This window comes from Phoxinus phoxinus (genome assembly GCF_949152265.1).
Source record: "Phoxinus phoxinus genome assembly, chromosome: 24".
Lineage (NCBI taxonomy): Eukaryota > Metazoa > Chordata > Actinopteri > Cypriniformes > Leuciscidae > Phoxinus > Phoxinus phoxinus.
The window spans coordinates 21733376-21753844 of record NC_136899.1 but is presented as its reverse complement, the minus strand read 5'-3'; the positions used below and the strand labels follow the sequence as shown (position 1 = coordinate 21753844).

The 20469-nt window shown below is 36.2% G+C and overlaps 1 protein-coding gene across 1 annotated transcript; it reads left to right on the top strand.

The window, feature by feature from the left end:
* Positions 1-1859: 1859 nt before the first annotated feature.
* LOC306992399 (NXPE family member 3-like) lies at positions 1860-13683 on the top strand. The gene is made up of 8 exons (XM_079601228.1): positions 1860-1964; positions 2070-2131; positions 5516-5875; positions 8739-9154; positions 9237-9307; positions 9425-9628; positions 10228-10568; positions 13475-13683. Exons 1-8 carry the CDS (start codon positions 1928-1930, stop codon positions 13670-13672), a joined length of 1689 nt encoding a protein of 562 aa, XP_079457354.1. The 5' UTR covers positions 1860-1927; the 3' UTR covers positions 13673-13683.
* The last annotated feature ends 6786 nt before the right edge of the window (positions 13684-20469 follow it).

Below are 20469 nucleotides of genomic sequence, written 5' to 3'. Positions count from 1 at the left end.
ACATATACAAACTAATAAATTGCTATTCAACTGTTGCAGAAAAGCAACAAGAACAACTAAAACAAAATAGAAACGATTTACAGGCCAGAGTTTCTATTTGTAACATGTTTGCAGCGTTGAGTGATGTAGCCAATCACATACGTGTTGATTTCTGGAATGCAATGGCCAATCAGAAGCATTTAAGATAGAATCCCCTCACGGCTCAAAACGGACTTTTTGTTCAGTGCTGAATTCTGCATGATATTATGAAAGATTCATTATGCAGTCAGCTTGATTGATAATAACAGAGATGTATGAGATCGCGATGAACTGATGCCAGCTTTTTAAGAAGTATTAAGAGAGCACGCATTTGCGCGCATTCATGGCAAACCATGCACGCAGCCTGCTTGCTTTTATGTTAAATTAACAGTGGATTGTGAATGTTAATGCTTTAATTACATCATTTATCAGGAGCATTTATGCTGATGTGTATGGCGACACGTAGGCTAACACGAAGTTAAGTTACACAAAGTTATCCGCTGATTGTTTAAGGTCTAGCTATGTGCGATGCAAGGCGCTGCTGCCGCGAGGCTAGAAAGCTCCTGGCTGTTCTACAAAGGAGACTAATCCAATGCAGCAAAGATATTTAACGGCTAAAGTCCGTAGTATAGCCTATTGGCTATGTTGTATTCCCAGAAAAAAAAAATATATTTTCACAGAGTCTTCTCAAATGCAATGCAAGAGATTGCACGGGCGCCTCCGCGTCCTGATTATATGTATGCTATATTTGCTTCTTATTTATTAATTCCAGGCAATTGGTTGATGAAACATTGATTAAAATTAAGATACAATTTATACAAAACGAAATTCAATTTAAAGAAAGGCCTTCTACAAAACAAAACTCCTGCTGTTCACTTTTCATATAGCCTAGGCCTACCGGTAATCAACATAGATTAAATTAAAATAATAAAATAACATTATATTATGTAAACATAAATATGGAATATAATTTAATTACTGCCTGATGAAAATTTGACTGTTTCAAAGTGTGCTCGTTTTTTTCTGAGGTAACAACATTTAACAAAGTCTGTCTAGCAAAAAAGTAAACCATAGCCTAGCCTATATTTCGTTTTGCCAGCACTTTATTTAGACATCATTCCATTTCTGTTCTAAATGTGAAATAATAAATGTAATGTGTTCCTTTACACATTACATTTATTATTTCACATTTAGAACACATTTAGGGGGGGATGGGGGGGATTTAAAGTGTTTTTTTTCTATACTGGGGGATTTCTTGCTTTTCGATCACGGTAAGAAAAAATCCATACCGTCGGTCCCAGCCCTAGTAGACTGTAATGTTTTCTCTTGATTCATCTCAGTCAGTATGAATTAATTTTGATATATAAGTCGCACCCGACTATAAGTCGCAGGACCAGCAAAACTATGAAAAAAGTGTGACCGGAAAATACTTGTTTCTGATCAATACATTTAAAAACAAACAAATGTAGTTCTTGGAGCCGCTCTACAAATTTGTTGTATCAAACATTTGGAATTGATGCAATCTGATTGCATTTACTCTTGTGGTATCTTTATTTAATTTTTACCAGTTCAGAATAATAAAATGGTTTAATTTCTGTTGAACTGTTTTGTACTGTCTTTAATCCATGCACATTTTGGATATATTTCTGCCACTAGCTTATGATTAGAATCAGTATGGGAAAACAAACATAATAGGCTATGCATTATACACTACATAATAAAAAAATATTGATCTACACGTCATGGTAAATTACCATATCGTCACCTTCCTAAAATAACTGCATTTACATTGCAAAACATTCTCATTTTCAGAGCAGTGTTGCCAGTTTAACAGGATATTGGTTTGGAGTCGGGTGAATTCACTCATAAGCGGACCTAAAATTATTCTAGAAGAACAACAGACTTAGCCATGGTCGTACCATCCACAAATACATCAAATCCACCAGGTAATCAATAGTTTATGAACATGACTATATTTGTCATGTTATGGGTCAAAATTTATTTTTATTTTTTCTAAATTTGGAAATAACACTTTTTCTGTGTATCTTCAGTCTGCAGGTTAAGACAATATATATTACTACTGGCATGTTTTCTTTGGACATCATCCTGTCTGGTAAGTTCAGAATAAAATGTATACATTAAAAAAAATCTGACTTTAAAAATGTATAAGCATTTATAAGAATGAGACAAAAGGGCTGTGTGCGTTCAGCTAAATTGAGCTGATCTTAATTGTCAATTCAAATCATAAATCTGCTAACAAAATGCATAATTTAATTTAAGACAGTAGAAATGTGCTGTAAATGTATATGTCTTAGCAGGAATCAATGGATTTTTATGTTTGACATTTATTTTTATGTCTGAAAAAGTTGTCTGAACACATTGTGAAGGACTTGTTCTGATTTAGTTTCGAAAAGTATGGCTGAAAAACAAACACCAAAAAGGAATAATAGGCTAAATAGAAATTCCTCTTTCTGTCCCAACTCAAATTGCAATTCAATAGGTTACTTCAATATATTATTTCATTATTATAGTGTAAGACATATAAACTTATTTTTATTCCTGTATGATCTCATAATCGAGAAAACATTTACTGAGAGTCCATTATCTGTTACCAAGTAAAATGAACTTGAAAATGAAAAAGCATTTCGACATTTTCGTGTCACAACAAGAGTTTAAAGACAAGACTTTCTTCATGGATTGCGTAGTGGAATGGTTTATGAGGATAATCAACATTCTTAGCATTTATGAATAACTGACTGCTGTAAAGAAGTTCTGCCTCAGTCCTGCCCATATAATTTGTGGGTGGGACGGTGGGACATGTCAACACCACTTTTTGCCACGGTGAATATTGTCCTTACCACTTTCTGAAACATCATGCGGCACAGATGTAGCCTATGGCAAGCCGTTTTAATAGTTACCTATGATCACGTGCTTGAACTCGACAATCGACTACTTTTGACTTCGACCGAAAACAGGAAGTAAATACAGGTATTTGCGCTGGCTGATATAACATCATTTTTATTCATATCTTTCACATCTACTGCAGTCAGATTCACTCGTGTTCACTCTGAAGTTATCATCTAACATGGCTGGGCACTTGTAATGACACATTACAAGATGTTAAGAGGCTAAAAGCAGGTTTATAACGTGCCCCATTGAAGTCAACAGCTTGCAAATTTTAAAAAGAGGATAACACGGTGTAGGCAACACCGATTTTTGTCGTTGTTCTCTGTATTGACAGCACTCCAAATTTACAAAAAAATTAGCTCAATGTTAAAATTGACCGGAGTTCTCCTATAAGCGTTTTTCACGTTAAGCGTTTTAGAATGTCCCCAGGACAATCTCATCTCACAGAAAGATGATAATATCAAAACAGAAACTTCGAGTTTGAGTTGGACAATAATGCCCACAGAGCTAGAGAAAATATGCTGAATAGAGATAGAACAGGTAGGCCTATGTTTATTTTAATTACGTTTAGCCTATAACTTATATGCCATCTGCTCCACTATGAATGATGAACAAAATATACTGATTAGTTCAATTAAGTTTATTGTACATCACACAAAAGATGAAGCGTTAGTTTTACTGCAGAAAATCACTGTAAGAATAAACACAGTATAAGAATTGCTCTTATCCATAAACTCTCTCTCTCTCTCTCCCTTTCATTATCATGGAACATAACGTTACACAGCGAAGTACACAAAACACTTGTTACAACTAACATTAAACAAATATATACACACCTTTTCAGTGGGTGCTTTATAAACTGGTAAACTCTATATCAGTAAAACGACTCGAGCTCGAGCTGTCATAAAGTGCTCGCTCTCACATTAATTTCTGCCGTGATCAGTAACGTTAGTCCTGTCGCTCCGGAGACTGTAAGCTCACGAGAGCAGTTGTACTGATCAATCCTCGAGTAACAACGAGAGTAAATGAAGACTGCTATGTTTATTCTAACATCCAAAAAAAAAAACTAAATCGCTTTCGGAGACATTCTACAGCTGCTCCAGCGTTGAAACAATGGCGGACTGTGTCCAGCTCACTCAGGGCGGGTCTATGCTCAAACTGCAGTGTCAATCAACAGTCGTGGGCGGGGCTTGTGCAATTCACCGTCACATTGCATTGATTCTGAGAACAGCTCGTTCTGAGGCAGTACTTATGATTTATGGGGATTAAAAAAAAAAAACACTGGTTGCATTTTTATCATTATAGGGTGGTTGTGTACACACATCACTACCAACACACATTTATGTTCAAACACCATGTAAAAGTGAATTTTTCATAATACATGCCCTTTAAGTAAACAACAAAAATTCCAGCAAACGGTCACTTTTATCATGTTCGTTTTGCGATCTCAGTTTCCAGAGATTTCTTTATGATTAGTTTTCTGATAAAACTTCCATTTGTTGGTGAAATGATGGGTTTGTGTGACATTGTTCCAGAGATGTTACGGGTTAAGGGTGGGTTTTAGTGAAGCGCTGGAGATCTTCTGGCCCGACAGTAGAAACGCGGCTAATACTCACTAATGCGGCTGCTTATTCACTAATGTAAATACTCTCGAAACTAACAACATAGTATTGTATTATAGATGAAACTATCACATTAAAATTCATAGATGGAAATGAAAGAAATGGAAAACCTCCTTTTCTTTTATTTCTTCATGATTTTGTGAGAATATTGCAATATTCAGTCTCAAATACTGCAAAGTAGTAACCACTTCCTAACTAATTCAAATTTCTATTTTCTTTCTTTTTTTGAAAAGTCAGCATGAGTTTTTAGTTATGTTACTATCACAAACTGCAGCCAATGAGCAAACAAGAAATATTCATATTATTGTTCTCATGGAAAAGATCAGAAAAAAATCAAGATTCATCTTAAAGGATAATTCCGGTATTTAACACCTTGAGTCTATATTGTAGTTTGTTTTGGATGAATAAGAGTGGTGGACAACATTTTTTTGACAATGGTTCCTCTCTCGAGTTTTTTACTATAAAAGAATTGGCCATGGACCCATTTAATGCTATCTGAGCTACGCTATAAGTTGCTTTCAGAGGAGGTTCGGCAGCTGCGCTACAGAAAGCTGACTGAAGTAAATAGTCATTGCTATGGAAATTAAACACTGTCTTGTCAAGTCACATTAGTACATAGGCTACAAGCCGGTTACAGAGAAAGGAGGGAGACTGACTCTATTGCGTCACTCGCAGTGCTTCATGAGTGGAGCTAAAGAGCTTTTTTGGCATGTTTTGCTTGTCGTGACTATAATTGGTGGAAGTGTACTCAGTTTATTTGAGTAGTGGCAGGGAAGGGAGTTAAATGTAGATGAGAACTCAGTTCCCTTTGCTGTCCAATACTCACTTATTGTGTAAAGGCAACTCATGTTTGAGCTACTGTAGGCTAGATTTCACCAACCGCCTAAATATCCACATATCTTTTCTAGTATTATCCAGAAAGTATCTTTATCCACAATGATCTGATTGATATCCTGGTCCTCTCTCAGGCTATATGGGGATTGACTGGTGGGATCCAAATAAGACCATTTCAGCCCCCCAGACCTAAACCAGTTCCTCTAAATAATGATTCTTCATCCTCAATATCTGCTCATGACATGGGAATAAGTGAAGAGGAGTGGGATATGCTACAGAAAGCTCTGGACTGGCCCGGTCCAGATCAAGAAATCACTCAGCTGAATCAGAGCACAAGCCCAGTCCACTCAACATTCTCTATTGTGGGACTCAAGGAGAGTTACAAACTGGGAGAAAATATCTCCGTTACCATCACAGCCAGAGACCACAACAAGAACCTGAAAAGATATGGAGGAGATTTTTTCAAAGCAAAGCTATTCAATTCAGAGCTAAAGGTGTGTTTGATTTATATTATTTTATAATATGTTTTAAATAAAAATTAAGATATTTGTCATATTGAGTTTAATTTGCCAGTTAAATGTTGATTTTGTTTACAACATTTTATATATCCTCCTGAGACCCAAAGAAAAAAAAGTGTCACCAAATTGTTTTGTTTGTGTGATTTCCTACTTATTTGGGGTAAAAAAAAAGAGTTTATAATTTTAATTTTACATTTTACAGCATGTCCACTGTAGTGGACCACAGGGCCAAATTAGTTTGAAAAGACAGCCGAACTCAGAAAACAAAAACATTTACAGAAAATGGACAATATACACTGTAGAGTGATAGTAATCCAACAATAAATTTAACATTAAAAAAAGAAGCAAATTATCATTCTGTATTGTTTCACTTGCTTAGCCAGTCCCTCCATAAAAACGGGGCGTTTTTTTGTGATTGTTGCGGGCAAAAATCCTTGATTATGTGGCACGTTTTCTTAAAAAATGCGATGGAATATGCGGGATATTTATGCAATTTTATGCGATGAAATTGCGTGAACTTGCAAAAATTTCGGGAACTTGCAAAAATTTCGGGAACTTGCAAAAATTGCGGGAACTTGCAAAAACTGCGGTTTGATGAAAAAGAGAAAAAAAATGTTTTCACCCAACACCCTATTCACTAGGCTACTACTTTAATGTAAAGAGTCATTTCTTATTACTTCCTATGATAAGCAAGCATACTACCTCACATAAAGTGCTGGGATTATTTAAGTTCTCATCTTGTTTTATTTCAGACCTTAATAAACACATGGCTCAAACTTACAAAACATTTATGAGTCGAACAAGTTCTGTAGCTTTACAAAATGAATATGCTACAACTTCTGTAAAAATGACAAAGTGGCAAAGTGGTTGTCCAGCGTCGACTTCCGCAAGTGGTCCAACACGCAGTTGCACGGAGTACAAAATAATTTGCCCCCACTGTCATGTAACACACTGGGAAACTGCTTTGCGCGGTCTTTTGCGCTTATGTTTGTTGGCAAATGAGAATGATTTGCGGGCTTCATCATGGTTTCATCAGCATCGCGGGGTTTGCAGCTTTTCAATGATGTCGCGCAATTACGTCACTTCATAACGTTCCCATGGCAACAGGGCAAATGGCTGCGCTTGTGTGAAGTAAACGCAACATTTTTTCAACTTTCTGCTAAGATATATGTGACTTTTTGCAACGAAAATGCGGGGATTATGAAATCATGCAAGCCGAAAGTGCGGCGTATTTGAAAAAATGCGCCCCCTGCATAAATATGCGGACTTTGGCTGATTATGCATTGAATCATGCGATCGCATAATCGCGTTTTTCTGGAGGGACTGCTTAGCGGTGATAGTCCTGGAATAGTTTAGTTCTAAAAGACAGCTGAACTCAGAAAACAAAACAAAAAAATTAACAGAATATGGCTGTAATGTGAAATTAATTCAAGAATAATATAAAGTAATTAATAATATTCTGGATTGTTTCACTTGCTTAGTGGTGATACACCTGGAAGCATTTTCTCTTTTTGGTAATGCAGACCATCTTGCATTTGGTACACCTCGTGTACGTCTTGCTTCATCTTTACAGTCAGGAAGACTGTAAAGTTGAAGCAAGATGTACACGAGGTGTACCAAATGCAAGATGTTTTACCACACCAGGTACCACAGGTGTGAATCTACACTAAACAAAATTATAAAAGCAACACTTTTGTCTTTGCCCCCATTTGCCCACACAAGTCGGTCATGATGGCGAACTGCAGTCAGGTTGAGACCCATGCAGAGACGAGCATGCAGATGAGCTTCCCTGAGTCTGTTTCTTACAGTTTGTGCAGAAATTCTTTGGTTATGCAAACAGATTGTTGCAGCAGCTGTCCGGTTGGCTGGTCTCAGACGATCTTGAAGGTGAAGATGCTGGAAGTTGAGGTCCTGTGCTGGTGTGGTTACACGTGTTCTGCAGTTGTAAGGCCGGTTGGATGTAGGCCTACTGCCAAATGTTTATTCAGAAGGCAATGTAAATGAGAGGCAAAACCGCAGGGAAATATCGGCATCTTCCCTTCGTGTAAACGGGGCCTTAGACAGATTTTTTTGAACAATATTTGAGAGAAATAGGTCTTTTGTGTACATAGAAAAAGTCTTAGATCTTTGAGTTCAGCTCATGAAAAATGGGGGCAAAAACGAAAGTGTTGTGTTTATAATTTTGCGTTTAATTCTTCACCATCTTCTTGTACATCAGGTTCAAATTCATCCTCTTCTCTCTCCTCATCTGACAGGTCTAAGTCTGAATCTCCCTCAACTATCTTATAAAGAATCCTCTCTGCTTCAGTTCTGTCTCCTACAACATGGAGTCATTAAGTACATTAAGATGGTCCTGGTGTCCACTATAATTGACATTCATAAAAAGGATAATGTTATGAAACACAAACAATTTAACTGCTTTAAGAACTAAATGTATTATTCCTGACACTTTAATAAACAATTATGTATATGATTATAATAGTAAAAAAAAAAAACATTATTTTACATACAGTACTTCTCTCCTTTCCATAAAATGTGCTTGTTCTTATGGCGGCCATTTTGGATGCAGTGTAAGAAGTAGTTCCTTGCATCCCAGCCAATCAAATTACATATCAATAGAAAGCCCAGGCTGTCCTCTGTACAGTACAGCAGGAATTGATAGAGTAGATAAAAAAATTCAAAGAACATTCATGAAAACAAAAGGTCCACTACAGTCAGTGGACACAAGTCAATGGGCGGGGTCTCAGGAATATTATAGTTTTATATGCTTTAAAATTGGATTTACCTAAAGACAATAGTTTTCTGCAATTACACTTAACCTTCTCTGTTCTTCTTGAAGGCGAGTGTGTACGGGGAGGTTGTGGATCACCGTAATGGGACTTACTCTGTAGCTCTTCTTCTGCCCTGGGAAGGTCAGGCACAAGTGTATGTACGTCTAGAGCACTCCAGTGAGGTTGTGCAGATTCTTAAAAAATACAGGGAATCCTCATTTCCACGCAGCCACTATAATGGCTACTTTGAAGGGCCAGGACCCGATAAAACCAGGATCAGTGAAGTAGTAGAATGTAATCTTAAGTGGGGTGCAGATGGAAGTTGGAGTAAAGGCGACTGCTGCTGTGAGTATAAGGATGTAAAAACAGGGACGGTGTGGCAGTGTGAGAGACCAAAGCAACTTTCTTGTGACAAACTGGTTCATCACTCTAGCGCAGGTTTGGAAAACCCATTAAATCCTTGTGAGATGCAAATTTTTACAACGTAAGTGGGAAAGGATTCAAAATTAATTACAGAGGAATTGTAAAACTACAAAAACTACAGAATATGTTTTTTTTCTCCACAGGACATTAACAAATGTTGCTATTACTGGAGACACACACATCATAAATGTCCTTCCCAACACTACAGGCATCGGTATGTTCATATATCAGGACCGATATAATCTAAAATCAAATGTAGTTAGTTACAAGATAATCAAGAATTTGCATAATTACGGCACAGTCTCTTCAGGTTAATGTTTCTTTGCTTTAGACACAATGGAGAGATGCAGATCTGGCATGACGACACCAGTTCCTGCAGGGTTTTATCTGAAAGATGTCTGGAAGTCTTTTGTGTGCAACACCCAACAGTTCAATTCTGAACAAACGGGAAATTGTCTTAAAAACAAGATCGTCTACTTGATGGGAGACTCCACCATAAGGCAGTGGTTTGAGAATTTAGAAATAAAAGTGCCAGGCAAGTTATTCATACACAGAGGCCCCAAAAAGTATTTGGATGCTTCATCAACAAATGCATGAATGTCTTGCCATTACACCTAAATATTAAACCAAGTGACATTTTTTTAAAGACTTAAATAGGTTGCACTTTAACACTGTAATTATTTTCTTCATTGCAATATGTAATTGCAAAAATGGTTCATAAAGTATTTGTTTGCATCTAATGCAATGACATTCAGACATGCAAATGTGTCAGTGCATCTTAAAGGGATAGTTCACCCCAAAATAAATATTCTGTCACCATTTTCTCACCTTCATGTCATTACAAACTTGTATGACTGGCATTCTTTTGTGGAACACAAAAAGAAGATTTTCATACATTTGGATCATATTGACTTTTATTCTTTAGACAAAAACTGTTAAACATTCAATATCATCTTATGTGTTCTGCAGAAAAATAAAGTCATACATGTCACACACATTTTTTAAAGTGTACTATTCCTTAAGTGCCCATATATTTTAGGGGGCTGTGGTGTACAATAAAAAGCAGATTTGCAAAGTTGTTTAAGAAATAAATAAAACAATGAGTCTAATGTAAGTTTTACTTCTCTTATTTAGACATAAAAAGAATGGACCTCCACACTCATCATGCTCTTGGACCCCTGATGGCTGTAGAGTTGAAAAATAATATCATTGTTCACTGGAGGGCACACAGTGTTCCTTTGCGTTTTCCTAAAGTGCCCATTAACGACTTGCATTATATCAGCAATGATATTGATGAAATAACTGGTGGACCTCATGCAGTCGTTGCCTTTACATTATATGCTCACTTAGATTTTCACCCATTAACATTTTACGTGCATGAAGTGGCCAAAATCCGTCAATCTGTTGTTGCACTGTTGAGTCGTGCACCAGAGACTACCGTCATCATCAAGTCTGGAAGCACTTCAGGATTAAAGGTACAATTGTTCATTTTCCAATCCTACTCCAGATTTAATAATTTTTCTGTATTGTATTTATATGATGTACATTTATCCTGCTGTCTTTTTATTTAAAGTCTAGAAACACAAATATACATGTGCTGAGGTGACGCTTCATTTTCCAATTCATGCAAAATTCTATCCATTAAAGGGGGGGTACAATGGTGTTTCATGTATTCAGAGTTGTTTACAGTGTTAAAGAGATGGATTCTCATGCTAATAATGGCCAAAGTTTGAAAAGTTATTTTGAACGAATAACAGAGAATTTCTGTGCTGAAAATCATACTTCCGGATTGCAACACGTTTCGGCTGTTTTTTTTCTATCGTAGATCTAATGACGTAGACCAGAGTGGAACTCCTTATATGAGCATTGCTCTCGGAAAAGCGCGTTCACGCACACGTCGACCAGAGGAGAGAAAGACCGCGCTCATCGGCGCATAGACATCATATATCTCTATATAATATCTATGCATCGACGCGCTACTACCGGAAATCATCATCAGCAGCGCTAAATAGGAATGGTTGATGTCAAGAATGTCTCCAAAAAAGTGTGTTTTGGGATGTGAGGGAAAGTTTACCTTGTTCAGCTTCCCAAAGAACCCAGTGTTACTGGAACAGTGGATGCAGTTTGTATTTCCGGGACAGCAAAGGAGTGTGGCAAGTGCGGTTTTGTGTTCTGGTCATTTCAGTGACGAATGTTTTATTAACAAGGCCGAGGTCGTCGCTGGATTTGCAAACCAAATACTATATATATAGTAATATGGCCTACCGCACCGCGATCGATAATAAGCAAACCTTCCCGGGCGCTCCCGCTTGACTCTATAGCTCCGCCCACGCCCAGAATCAAGGACCTCTGCTTTTTCCGGTTAGAATCGGAAAGCTGTATTTTTATTTTATAAATATGATGAAACTAAAGACTTTTTGGAGATATGAAGGACGCACTATTACTCTATAGGTACTCAAGATTAACATGAGATTGACTGAAACTAAGTATTTTACCCCCCCTTTAAAGGTGTAATTCAGTCCATATCATGTCATTACAAACCTGTAGGATTGTATTTCATGGTTATGCAGAATGTCTCCTCATGTTCTTTAATAATATAGAGCTTAGCATAAAACATGAGGAAATATAGATGAATTAATATTTTTTTCAAATTAACTATTCCTTGCTTTCCCCCTATTAGATAGGCCTACAAGGTCAAAGTTAAATGTCAGTTATAACAGGTGACAGACTAGTATTTAGGTAACCTACTCAGCACTGTTTCTGGTAGAAAATGCAAACAATGTAGTTTGTCTAAACCAAGGGTGTAAATTTGGGTCTACCATTGGGGGGGTTAAACTCGCGGCATATTTATTAATTTATTATTTATTGAATAATTGTCTTGTGTAAAAGGTAACATGCTAATTTGCAGTTCCTGTATTAGAAATACATTGTGATACTTTTACTGATTTAGGCTACTTAACGTAAATGCAGCTGTTCACTTCGTCCCCATGGAATTATAAGGTTCTATCTGACATTTTTGTAAAAATTTAGTTATTCACATATTCTTATTCTGTGACCACTACTTTACATTATGTGATGTTGTTTTTTTTAAGATGTGTACATTTTGGAACTTTTTATTTAGAAAATAAAAAGGTTCTTTCTACACAGTCGAATGGAATGCAAAAAACTTTAAATCTCAATATCTCAAAACCAGTCAGAATGCAGATAGAACCTTATAATTCCAAGGTATTTATGCCATAATGACACAGTAGATAAATTAAGTGTTTAAGCACTAGCCAGCAGTGACAGCTTCCACTTAATTGATTTTTTGTGTGTTCAATATCTTATGAAAAAAATAAATAATAATTTTAGGTATTTTAATAAGATAACGTTACCTAAAATACGTTGCGCATACAGCTCAACTAACGCGATCGTTATAAAGGTGTTTGAACAACAAAACACATCCACTTGCACATATTTTACAATCGGAATATAAGATATATCATGCTATAGCTAACAAATTTGTGACATTTTGAATAAAAAAGGAAATAAAAACAGACGATCAGTCATTCAGCAGATCAGCGTTATTGTGGCTGCGGTGTGACAAGCAATGAATGACGCGTCTCCATGGGAACCATAAAGTGATACTAGCCTACTATCAATAACGGTCGCCTTGAAAAACTTTTAAACTTAAGTGTGAAAAGGTTAAGTAAGGCTTACATTTAAATGTGTCTTTGTTTTGTTTTGAGTGTATGGTTAATAAATAAAGGAATTAAAAAGATGGGCACGGCACAAAACCTGTTTGTTGCGCCCCACTTGTCATGTCTCTATTCCCCACCAGTGGGCCGCGCCCGCGCCCCATACTTTGAGAAACGCTGAGCTAACTTAACAGCTAACTTAGCAATAGGGGTACCTCCGTTTGGTCAGGATTTTTCCTCTTTTTGGCTGGTGTCGACCAACAATGAAAAATTGTTGTCTGGCTGCCTTTCAGTGTCCTTTTTATCTTTCCATCCGTTAGCATGCACCGTCAGCTTTCTCCAACCATTCATCCCAGCGACTGCGCAAAATAGTGAACAAACTTGGTAGAGAAAGCGGGTTGGGTAATACCAAGTAGTCGGTAACACTACATATTATTTAAAATATGATACTATCTTTCTTGCTGGCAAGTTAAATTAATAATAAAAAAACGAAGAGTATTCATTCGGAATATTTCATATTTATTTTAATCTGAATGATGTGATGATATTGGGGGGGTTATATTAGCTGGATCTGATTTTTGAGGGGGTCATGACCCCCGTAACCCCGTGCAATCATTACCCCCGTAACCTCCGTGCAAACGCGCATGGTCCAAACCAAGTTAATATTAATGCTTATAATCTGTTACTGATCTGTTTTGTTACAGGATATTTTTCAAAGTGATTGGTATGCAATGCAGCAAAATACAGTGATGCAGGAGATGTTCCGAGATATTGATGGAGTAATATACGTCGATGTCTGGCAGATGACTTCTTGTCACTATCTACTTGAAAATCTTCACCCAGGTCCTGTTATCATTGCTAATGTAGTTGACATGGTGCTCTCATATCTCTGTCCTGCCTGACACAAATTATATTGACCTTACTTTGTTATAATATAAAACTGCCGTTTTGTCTTGCGGTTCTTGAATAAAGATATTTTCCAGCTAAAGTTAGTTTTGATTGATTCACTTCCTTCGCAAGGATCATTAGTTATTAAATAAGCCATTCTTCTTATGATGTAACGAGTACATCAGGATTGATGGGAATTGTTCCCAGTTCCGGCTGACCTAATCTATGCAGCCTAACATTGAAGTATAGAAGTCTATAATGTATTATGTGAATGCTAGGTCAAAGAGATGTGTCTTTAATCTAGCTTTGAACTGACAGAGTGTGTCTGCTTCCCGGACAATGGTAGGAAGACTTTTCCAAAGTTTTGGTGCTAAATAGGAAAAGGATCTACCGCCAACAGTCGATTTTGATATTCTAGGTATTATTAACTGGCCGGAATTTTGAGATCGCAATAGACGTGAAGGACTATAATGCGTTAAGAGCTCGCTCAAGTACTGTGGAGCTAAACCATTTAGTGCTTTGTAAGTAATCAGCAATATTTTAAAATGTATACGATGTTTAATAGGGAGCCAATGCAGTGTTGACAGAACGGGGCTAATATGGTCATCCTGGTTCTGGGTAAGAACTCGAGCTGCTGCGTTTTGGACCAGCTGTAGTTTGTTTGTTAAGCGTGCAGGGCAACCACCCAGTAGAGCATTACAATAATCTAGCCTTGAGGTCATGAACGCATGAACTAATTGTTCCGCATTTGTCAATGAGAGCATATGGCTTAATTTAGATATATTTTTAATATGGAAAAATGTGGTTTTACAGATACTAGACACGTGACTTTCAAATGAAAGATTGGTATCAAAGAGCACACCCAGGTTCCTAACCGACGACGAAGACTTAAAGGAGAACTCCGGTCAATTTTAACATTGAGCTCAATTTTTGTTAAATTTGGAGTGCTGTCAATACAGAAAACAGTGGTGTTGCCTACAACGTGTTATCCTCTTTTTAAAATTTGCACCCTATTGACTTGAATGGGGCAAGTTTTAAACCTGCTTTTATCCTCTTTCCTTGATGTGTCATTACAAGTGCCCAGCCATGTTGAGTGATTCCTTCAGAGTGAACACTGTGAATCTGACTGCAGTAGATGTGAAAGATATTAATAAAAATGATGTTAATTCAACAAGCGCACATACCTGTATTTACTTCCTGTTTTCGGTCGAAGTCCACAGTAGTCGATTGACGAGTTCACGCCCGTGATCATAGGTAACTAAGCAACAGTGGAGACTCAGACTGTCAGCTGTCAGCCGAAGACGGTGCTGTGTAGTGTTTTGAGAATATCAGCTCTGATGGATATTTGTAAAAAAAAATATCTTAGATACCTATGATCACGCACTGGAACTCAACAGTCGACTACTGTGGACTTCGACCGAAAACAGGAAGTAAATACAGGTATGTGCGCTTGTTGTTGAATTAACATCATTTTTATTAATATCTTTCACATCTAATGCAGTCAGATTCACCGTGTTCACTCTGAAGGAATCACTCAACATGGCTGGGCCCTTGTAATGACACATCAAGGATGATAAGAGGATAAAAGCAGGTTTAAAACTTGCCCCATTCAAGTCAACAGGGTGCAAATTTTAAAAAGAGGATAACACGGTGTAGGCAACAACGATTTTTGTCGTTGTTCTCTGTATTGACAGCACTCCAAATTTAATAAAAATTGAGCTCAATGTTAAAATTGACCGGAGTTCAAAAAGAGCAATACACAATAAAACCAGAGGGCTTATATAAACTGAAAATGGTACGGTCTAAATCCGGACTGAAAATCCTTGCAGATATAATTTCTTTCTAGAAAGGAACACAGTTGTGAGGATACTGCTTTTTCTAGTATCTTTGACAGAAAAGTCAGATTTGAGATTGGTCGTAATTGACTGATTTTGTATGATCAAGTTGCGTTTTTAACAAGCGGTTTAATCATAGCTAGCTTAAAGGTTTTTAGGATGTATCCTAGAGACAAAGACGAATTAATGATATTAAGAAGAGGATCTTTGACATCTGGAAGCATCTCTTTCAGCAGCTTAGTCGGTATAGGGTCTAACATACATGTTGTCGATGTAGATGAATTAACGAGTTTGCAAAATTATTCCTCTCCTATAGCAATGAATCAAATTTTTCCTCAGGGAGACTACAATGCTCTCCCTGATGCGATACTGTAGTAGACGGTTGCGTAGTTATAATTTTGTCCCTGAAATTATCAATCTTATAAGTGAAGAAGTTCATAAAGTCATTACTGCTGTGCTGCTTGGAAACTTCTGGGTTTGAAGCTTTCTTTTTCGTTAGTTTAGCCACTGTTTCAAATGGGATTACATAGCAGCAAAATAGACTTAAAATACTCCGTCATTTTTAGTCATACAGACTTAAGAAATATGAAAAAATAAGCTGTTAAATGTCTACTTTTTTATGTGTCCACTTACAATCAAAATAAAACATTGTGCTTTTGTAAAATAAAGAAAATAAACAAGGTGTGCTTTCTGCCTCTCCGTCTCCGTGAACTTTTTTTCTAATGCACGTCTGTAAATATAAACAAAACTCAGCGAATACTATTCACCCAGGCATGAGCAATATATCTTTATAATAATTTAAGTGTGTACTTTTAAATTATCTAATTCAAAACTAAAACAAATATTCTCTGTTTATGTAATCTATATACAAAGAGCGAGATCTCATTTCAGCTCATTATAGCTAGTTATCTTCTAATGTGACCACGCCCACGGAGAGCGTGTGCTATTCAAACGCAAATGATCTGAGGCAATACATGCAAACCGGCCACATCAGCTCGATAAAACACATCAAGTTTAATCAGATGAGTTTACTATGTCATCTTGCGAGGCTGTGAGGAATAATCCTGGGAAACTTACCTCAGAAGTGCTGGTTTCACTTCGAGGAGCAATGGATCCAGTTGAGGATTAGTAGTAAGTTTTTTATTCTTATATGCTTTGTTCTAATCGCGTTATGGAATAGTGTCTGTAAACCGCAAAAAGACTGTTTGAATATGAAACGCGTTTCTGTGTGTGATAAATGAACAGCATGCGCGCTGTTGCTACTAGTTGTGACTAATTTTGGATAGACTATAAAGTTTTTACTGTAAAATAGACATCAAATAAGCTTTTGTTAGCCAGTTTCTGCTCATATGTTAAATATATAGTATGTTTTGTCAAAAATAAACTCATCAACTAAGATGTTATAGTGTTTGTTCCAATGTAACTTTAGGCTATATCAAACTAATGAATCCGTAACTTTGAAATATGTAGGCCTTTGATACTTTAAAAAAAGAAAGATTACACTTGAAATATTGTTAAAATTGTAATTGTTGTTGCATGTGAACACTTTTTAATAAAATAGCAAAAAACATATTTACAAGGCAGATGTAAAATAATCTTTATAGGTCAATATATAAGCCTTCTCATGAAATTATTTGTTATTGTTTTTTTTATTAATGACACATTTTGGGCAGAGGATGTATTCCAAAACTTTCTGAAAATACAGTATGAGAATTAACTGCACAATTACTAGAAATGTTTACCTTGGATATTATACAATTGCATGTATAAAAAAAATATGTGAAAAAAAAAAGAAAAGTTTCTAAATCTAACTTTGAACCAATTATGTAGAATGGCTCATATTTGAACAGGATTTGTTTCCAGGTATGACTATGTACTAAAAATGTGCTTTTGACTTTAATTTATATTTGGATTATATATATTTATTTATTTTGTCCTCACATTCTTTCTTGTGTGACACACCTGAATGAAAGGCTCATTATGTGGGGTCATTATGCGGGCCAGTGTCTTCTCAGTTTTGAACCACTTACTATACATGATGGTGTTGGATCATTCACGCCCCTGTGCATATTGCCTTCCCAAACAAAAAGTGTTTTACAAAATGTAAATCAATGTATTATTTTATGTGAATGATTAGGCAGGATGATTTTCAGATCATTTTGAAGGAAAAACTCTAGGCGACATCCATTACTCAAAAGTATTGTGGACACATATTTAGTATGTGTTTTGTGGCGTTATTTCAGACACTTACATTTTAGTTGTTTTTGAATAACCATGCATAAACATTATTCTCTCAAAAATACAAACATGTACATGCATGTTGTTCACATATTATGGTAGCCCTGTTTGTGATAAATAGAGTGCAATTACACCTTTGCCATTAATATGTTTATAAGCAACTGAAAAAAGCACAAATGTCAGGGCATGTCAGAACATCTCAAGGACCCCAAAAACACCTTGGTCCCCACAGGGTTAATGACCAAACGATTACAAATTAGATTATTGTATATGAAATATGGCATTCATTATTTATTTCCCCCATTTAGGTCCAAGGTTCAGAGAGCTCTGGAGGAGGAAGAGAGTTGTGGCCTTTCTTTTATTACAGGGGAGGAATACAAGGATGTGGGTGCATCCAATAAATCAAAAAAAAGAGCAGAGTAAGGGGCCTATCACAACCTAGTGCCGGAACTTTTCCTGGACAAGGCACGTTTTTTTTTTCCCCCAGTATGTCCTCCACTGATATGGAGAATGTGCTGTCCTATGTTGGGAAGGACCTGAGGAAGCAGACCACATCATACCGTGTTCCAGTTGAGCCACAACAACGACTTTGTGATGCAGAGTCGTGCAGATCCATTTGCAGATACTTTATTAACAGAAAGCAGGCAGAGAGAATGCAGTAGTATTAACCCATTTGTGCCCAAATTTTTCTGAATGGTTTCATGTATATAGTCGTGTTAATAGTGTCCTATATGAACATATTCTGCATTTACAGTATTTTCCCCAGTTTTTTTTTTTTTTTTTTTTTTTTTTTTTGAAAATCGTATTTGAATGTGTCAAATATGTTGTATGCACCCCCTCAATGTAGAGTATGAATAGGAGGAGGACATTTGGCATCATGGAAGAGGTGTTAGTGAAATTCTTAAATCTTAAAACACAACAAACAATAAATCCATTTGTCTTAACCCTTGTGCGCTGTTCGGGGTCTTTTTGACCCACATTTCTAACTTTCATTCATGGGGATAACATGGATAATTTGACATGGTTTAGTGTAAGATTTTTGCACATCTTTTGGAAAATGCAGTTTTTAAAGTAACAAATTATCACTTTAACCAGTAGATGGCTGCAGAGCTCCACTATTTGCTATTTGACTAACTGAAAGACATCTTTTCACAACTTTTTCCAGTTGTATTCATATACATATTATACATTAATAATAATATGTAGATATTAATCTAACTGGAACAATTTGTGAAAATATGTCTTTTAGAGCTCTGCAGCCATCTACTGGTTAAATTGATATATCTTTTTACTTTTAAAACTGAATTTTCTGAAATATGGGCAAAAATCTTAACCTAAACCATGTCAAATTATCCATGTTATCACAATGAATGAACTTTAGAAATGTGGGTCTTTTATAAGGTGAATTTGACATAAAAAAAAAACTGTTGTTGTTTTTTAAATAAAAACCTATATTTTAAAAATATATTTTTTACATTTATTTATATACATTTTGTGGAGTAAAAATGTCCAAATGTGAAGTAAAAACATTAATAAACTGAGTAAAATGACATTGTAAAAACAAAACAAAACAAAAATATTTTGTTACAAAATGACATTTTGTTGCCTTGGGTCTCTAAGACTCCAAACAGCCCGACTGTAAACCACAAACTAAACGCGCACAAGGGTTAAAGTGGTGGAACATACAGTAGTTCAGAACAAAGTGCAGCCATACAAGGGCATTGTGTATCAAAAAGTTAAATGAAAATAAATAAATAAATACAAATAAATAGAATGAAGAAAAAAATATATCTATATAACAAACAAAAAAACAAATAACAAAATGGCAAATAACAAAAATAACAGTGCATACAGATGAAATTTAAAGGGTTATGTTTATGCACTAAACAAGACCAATAGCCTTGATTTATTAACCTATTAACACAGTATACTCCATTGTCCCATGATATATGTACTTACAAGGCATTTGCCCACCGGCAACTTGCCACTTGGACTTTTGACTAAGTATACAAAAAACTATAGATCTCTTGTAAGATTTGTTTTGTCTGGATGATTCTAGAGACATTCATGATTATGTAGATATATATATGTCAACAAAAAAAATCTTATTATTAACATGAAAATGACTTTTCTTTGGGAGGGTTTGCCTTTGCCATGCTTCCTGGAAGTAGGGGTAGGAAGTTGACAGCCTCATGTGACAGGAAGTGAATACCTTTTTTTTTTTTGAAATCCTTTACTTGGTTGTTTGCTTGCATGTCATTGAGACATTAAACATGGATAACATCTAGAAAAATACTTACAAAAGGAAAATGACAACTATACACTGTCTGCGACAATTATAGTTGCCGGTGGGCTTAGGGAGTGGCCAGGCTCTCCGTGGACGGGCTCTGGTAAAACTCTCAGCTTTGGATGTGTTGGCGTAATTTCCAATAGCATCCAGCTGCAGCCCCGCAGACTCACCTCCGGCTAGACACCAGTGGATAGACAGCCTACGTCATTTCCATTTTCTCCGTCATTTCCGTTTTCACAATTTTATTTCCTATTTTCACCTCTGGATTGACATATATTCATTTTATATTTTCACCTATGGATAGAGAGCATATTTATTTTCTGTTTTCACCAGTGGATAGACAGCATTCTTTGCAGGCTTTTGCACACGTATTTTCCATATTGTCATTTTACTTTTATGACTTAAAATATATAATATAAAAGCTGTGTGCAAATTGAAATATGATCTT

Coding starts and splice junctions, on each gene's coding strand:
- LOC306992399 (XM_079601228.1), top strand. CDS start 1,928: ATGGTCGTACCATCCACAAATACATCAAATCCACCAG. Junction 1,965..2,069: donor AAATACATCAAATCCACCAG/GTAATCAATAGT, acceptor GTGTATCTTCAG/TCTGCAGGTTAAGACAATAT. Junction 10,569..13,474: donor GAAGCACTTCAGGATTAAAG/GTACAATTGTTC, acceptor GTTTTGTTACAG/GATATTTTTCAAAGTGATTG.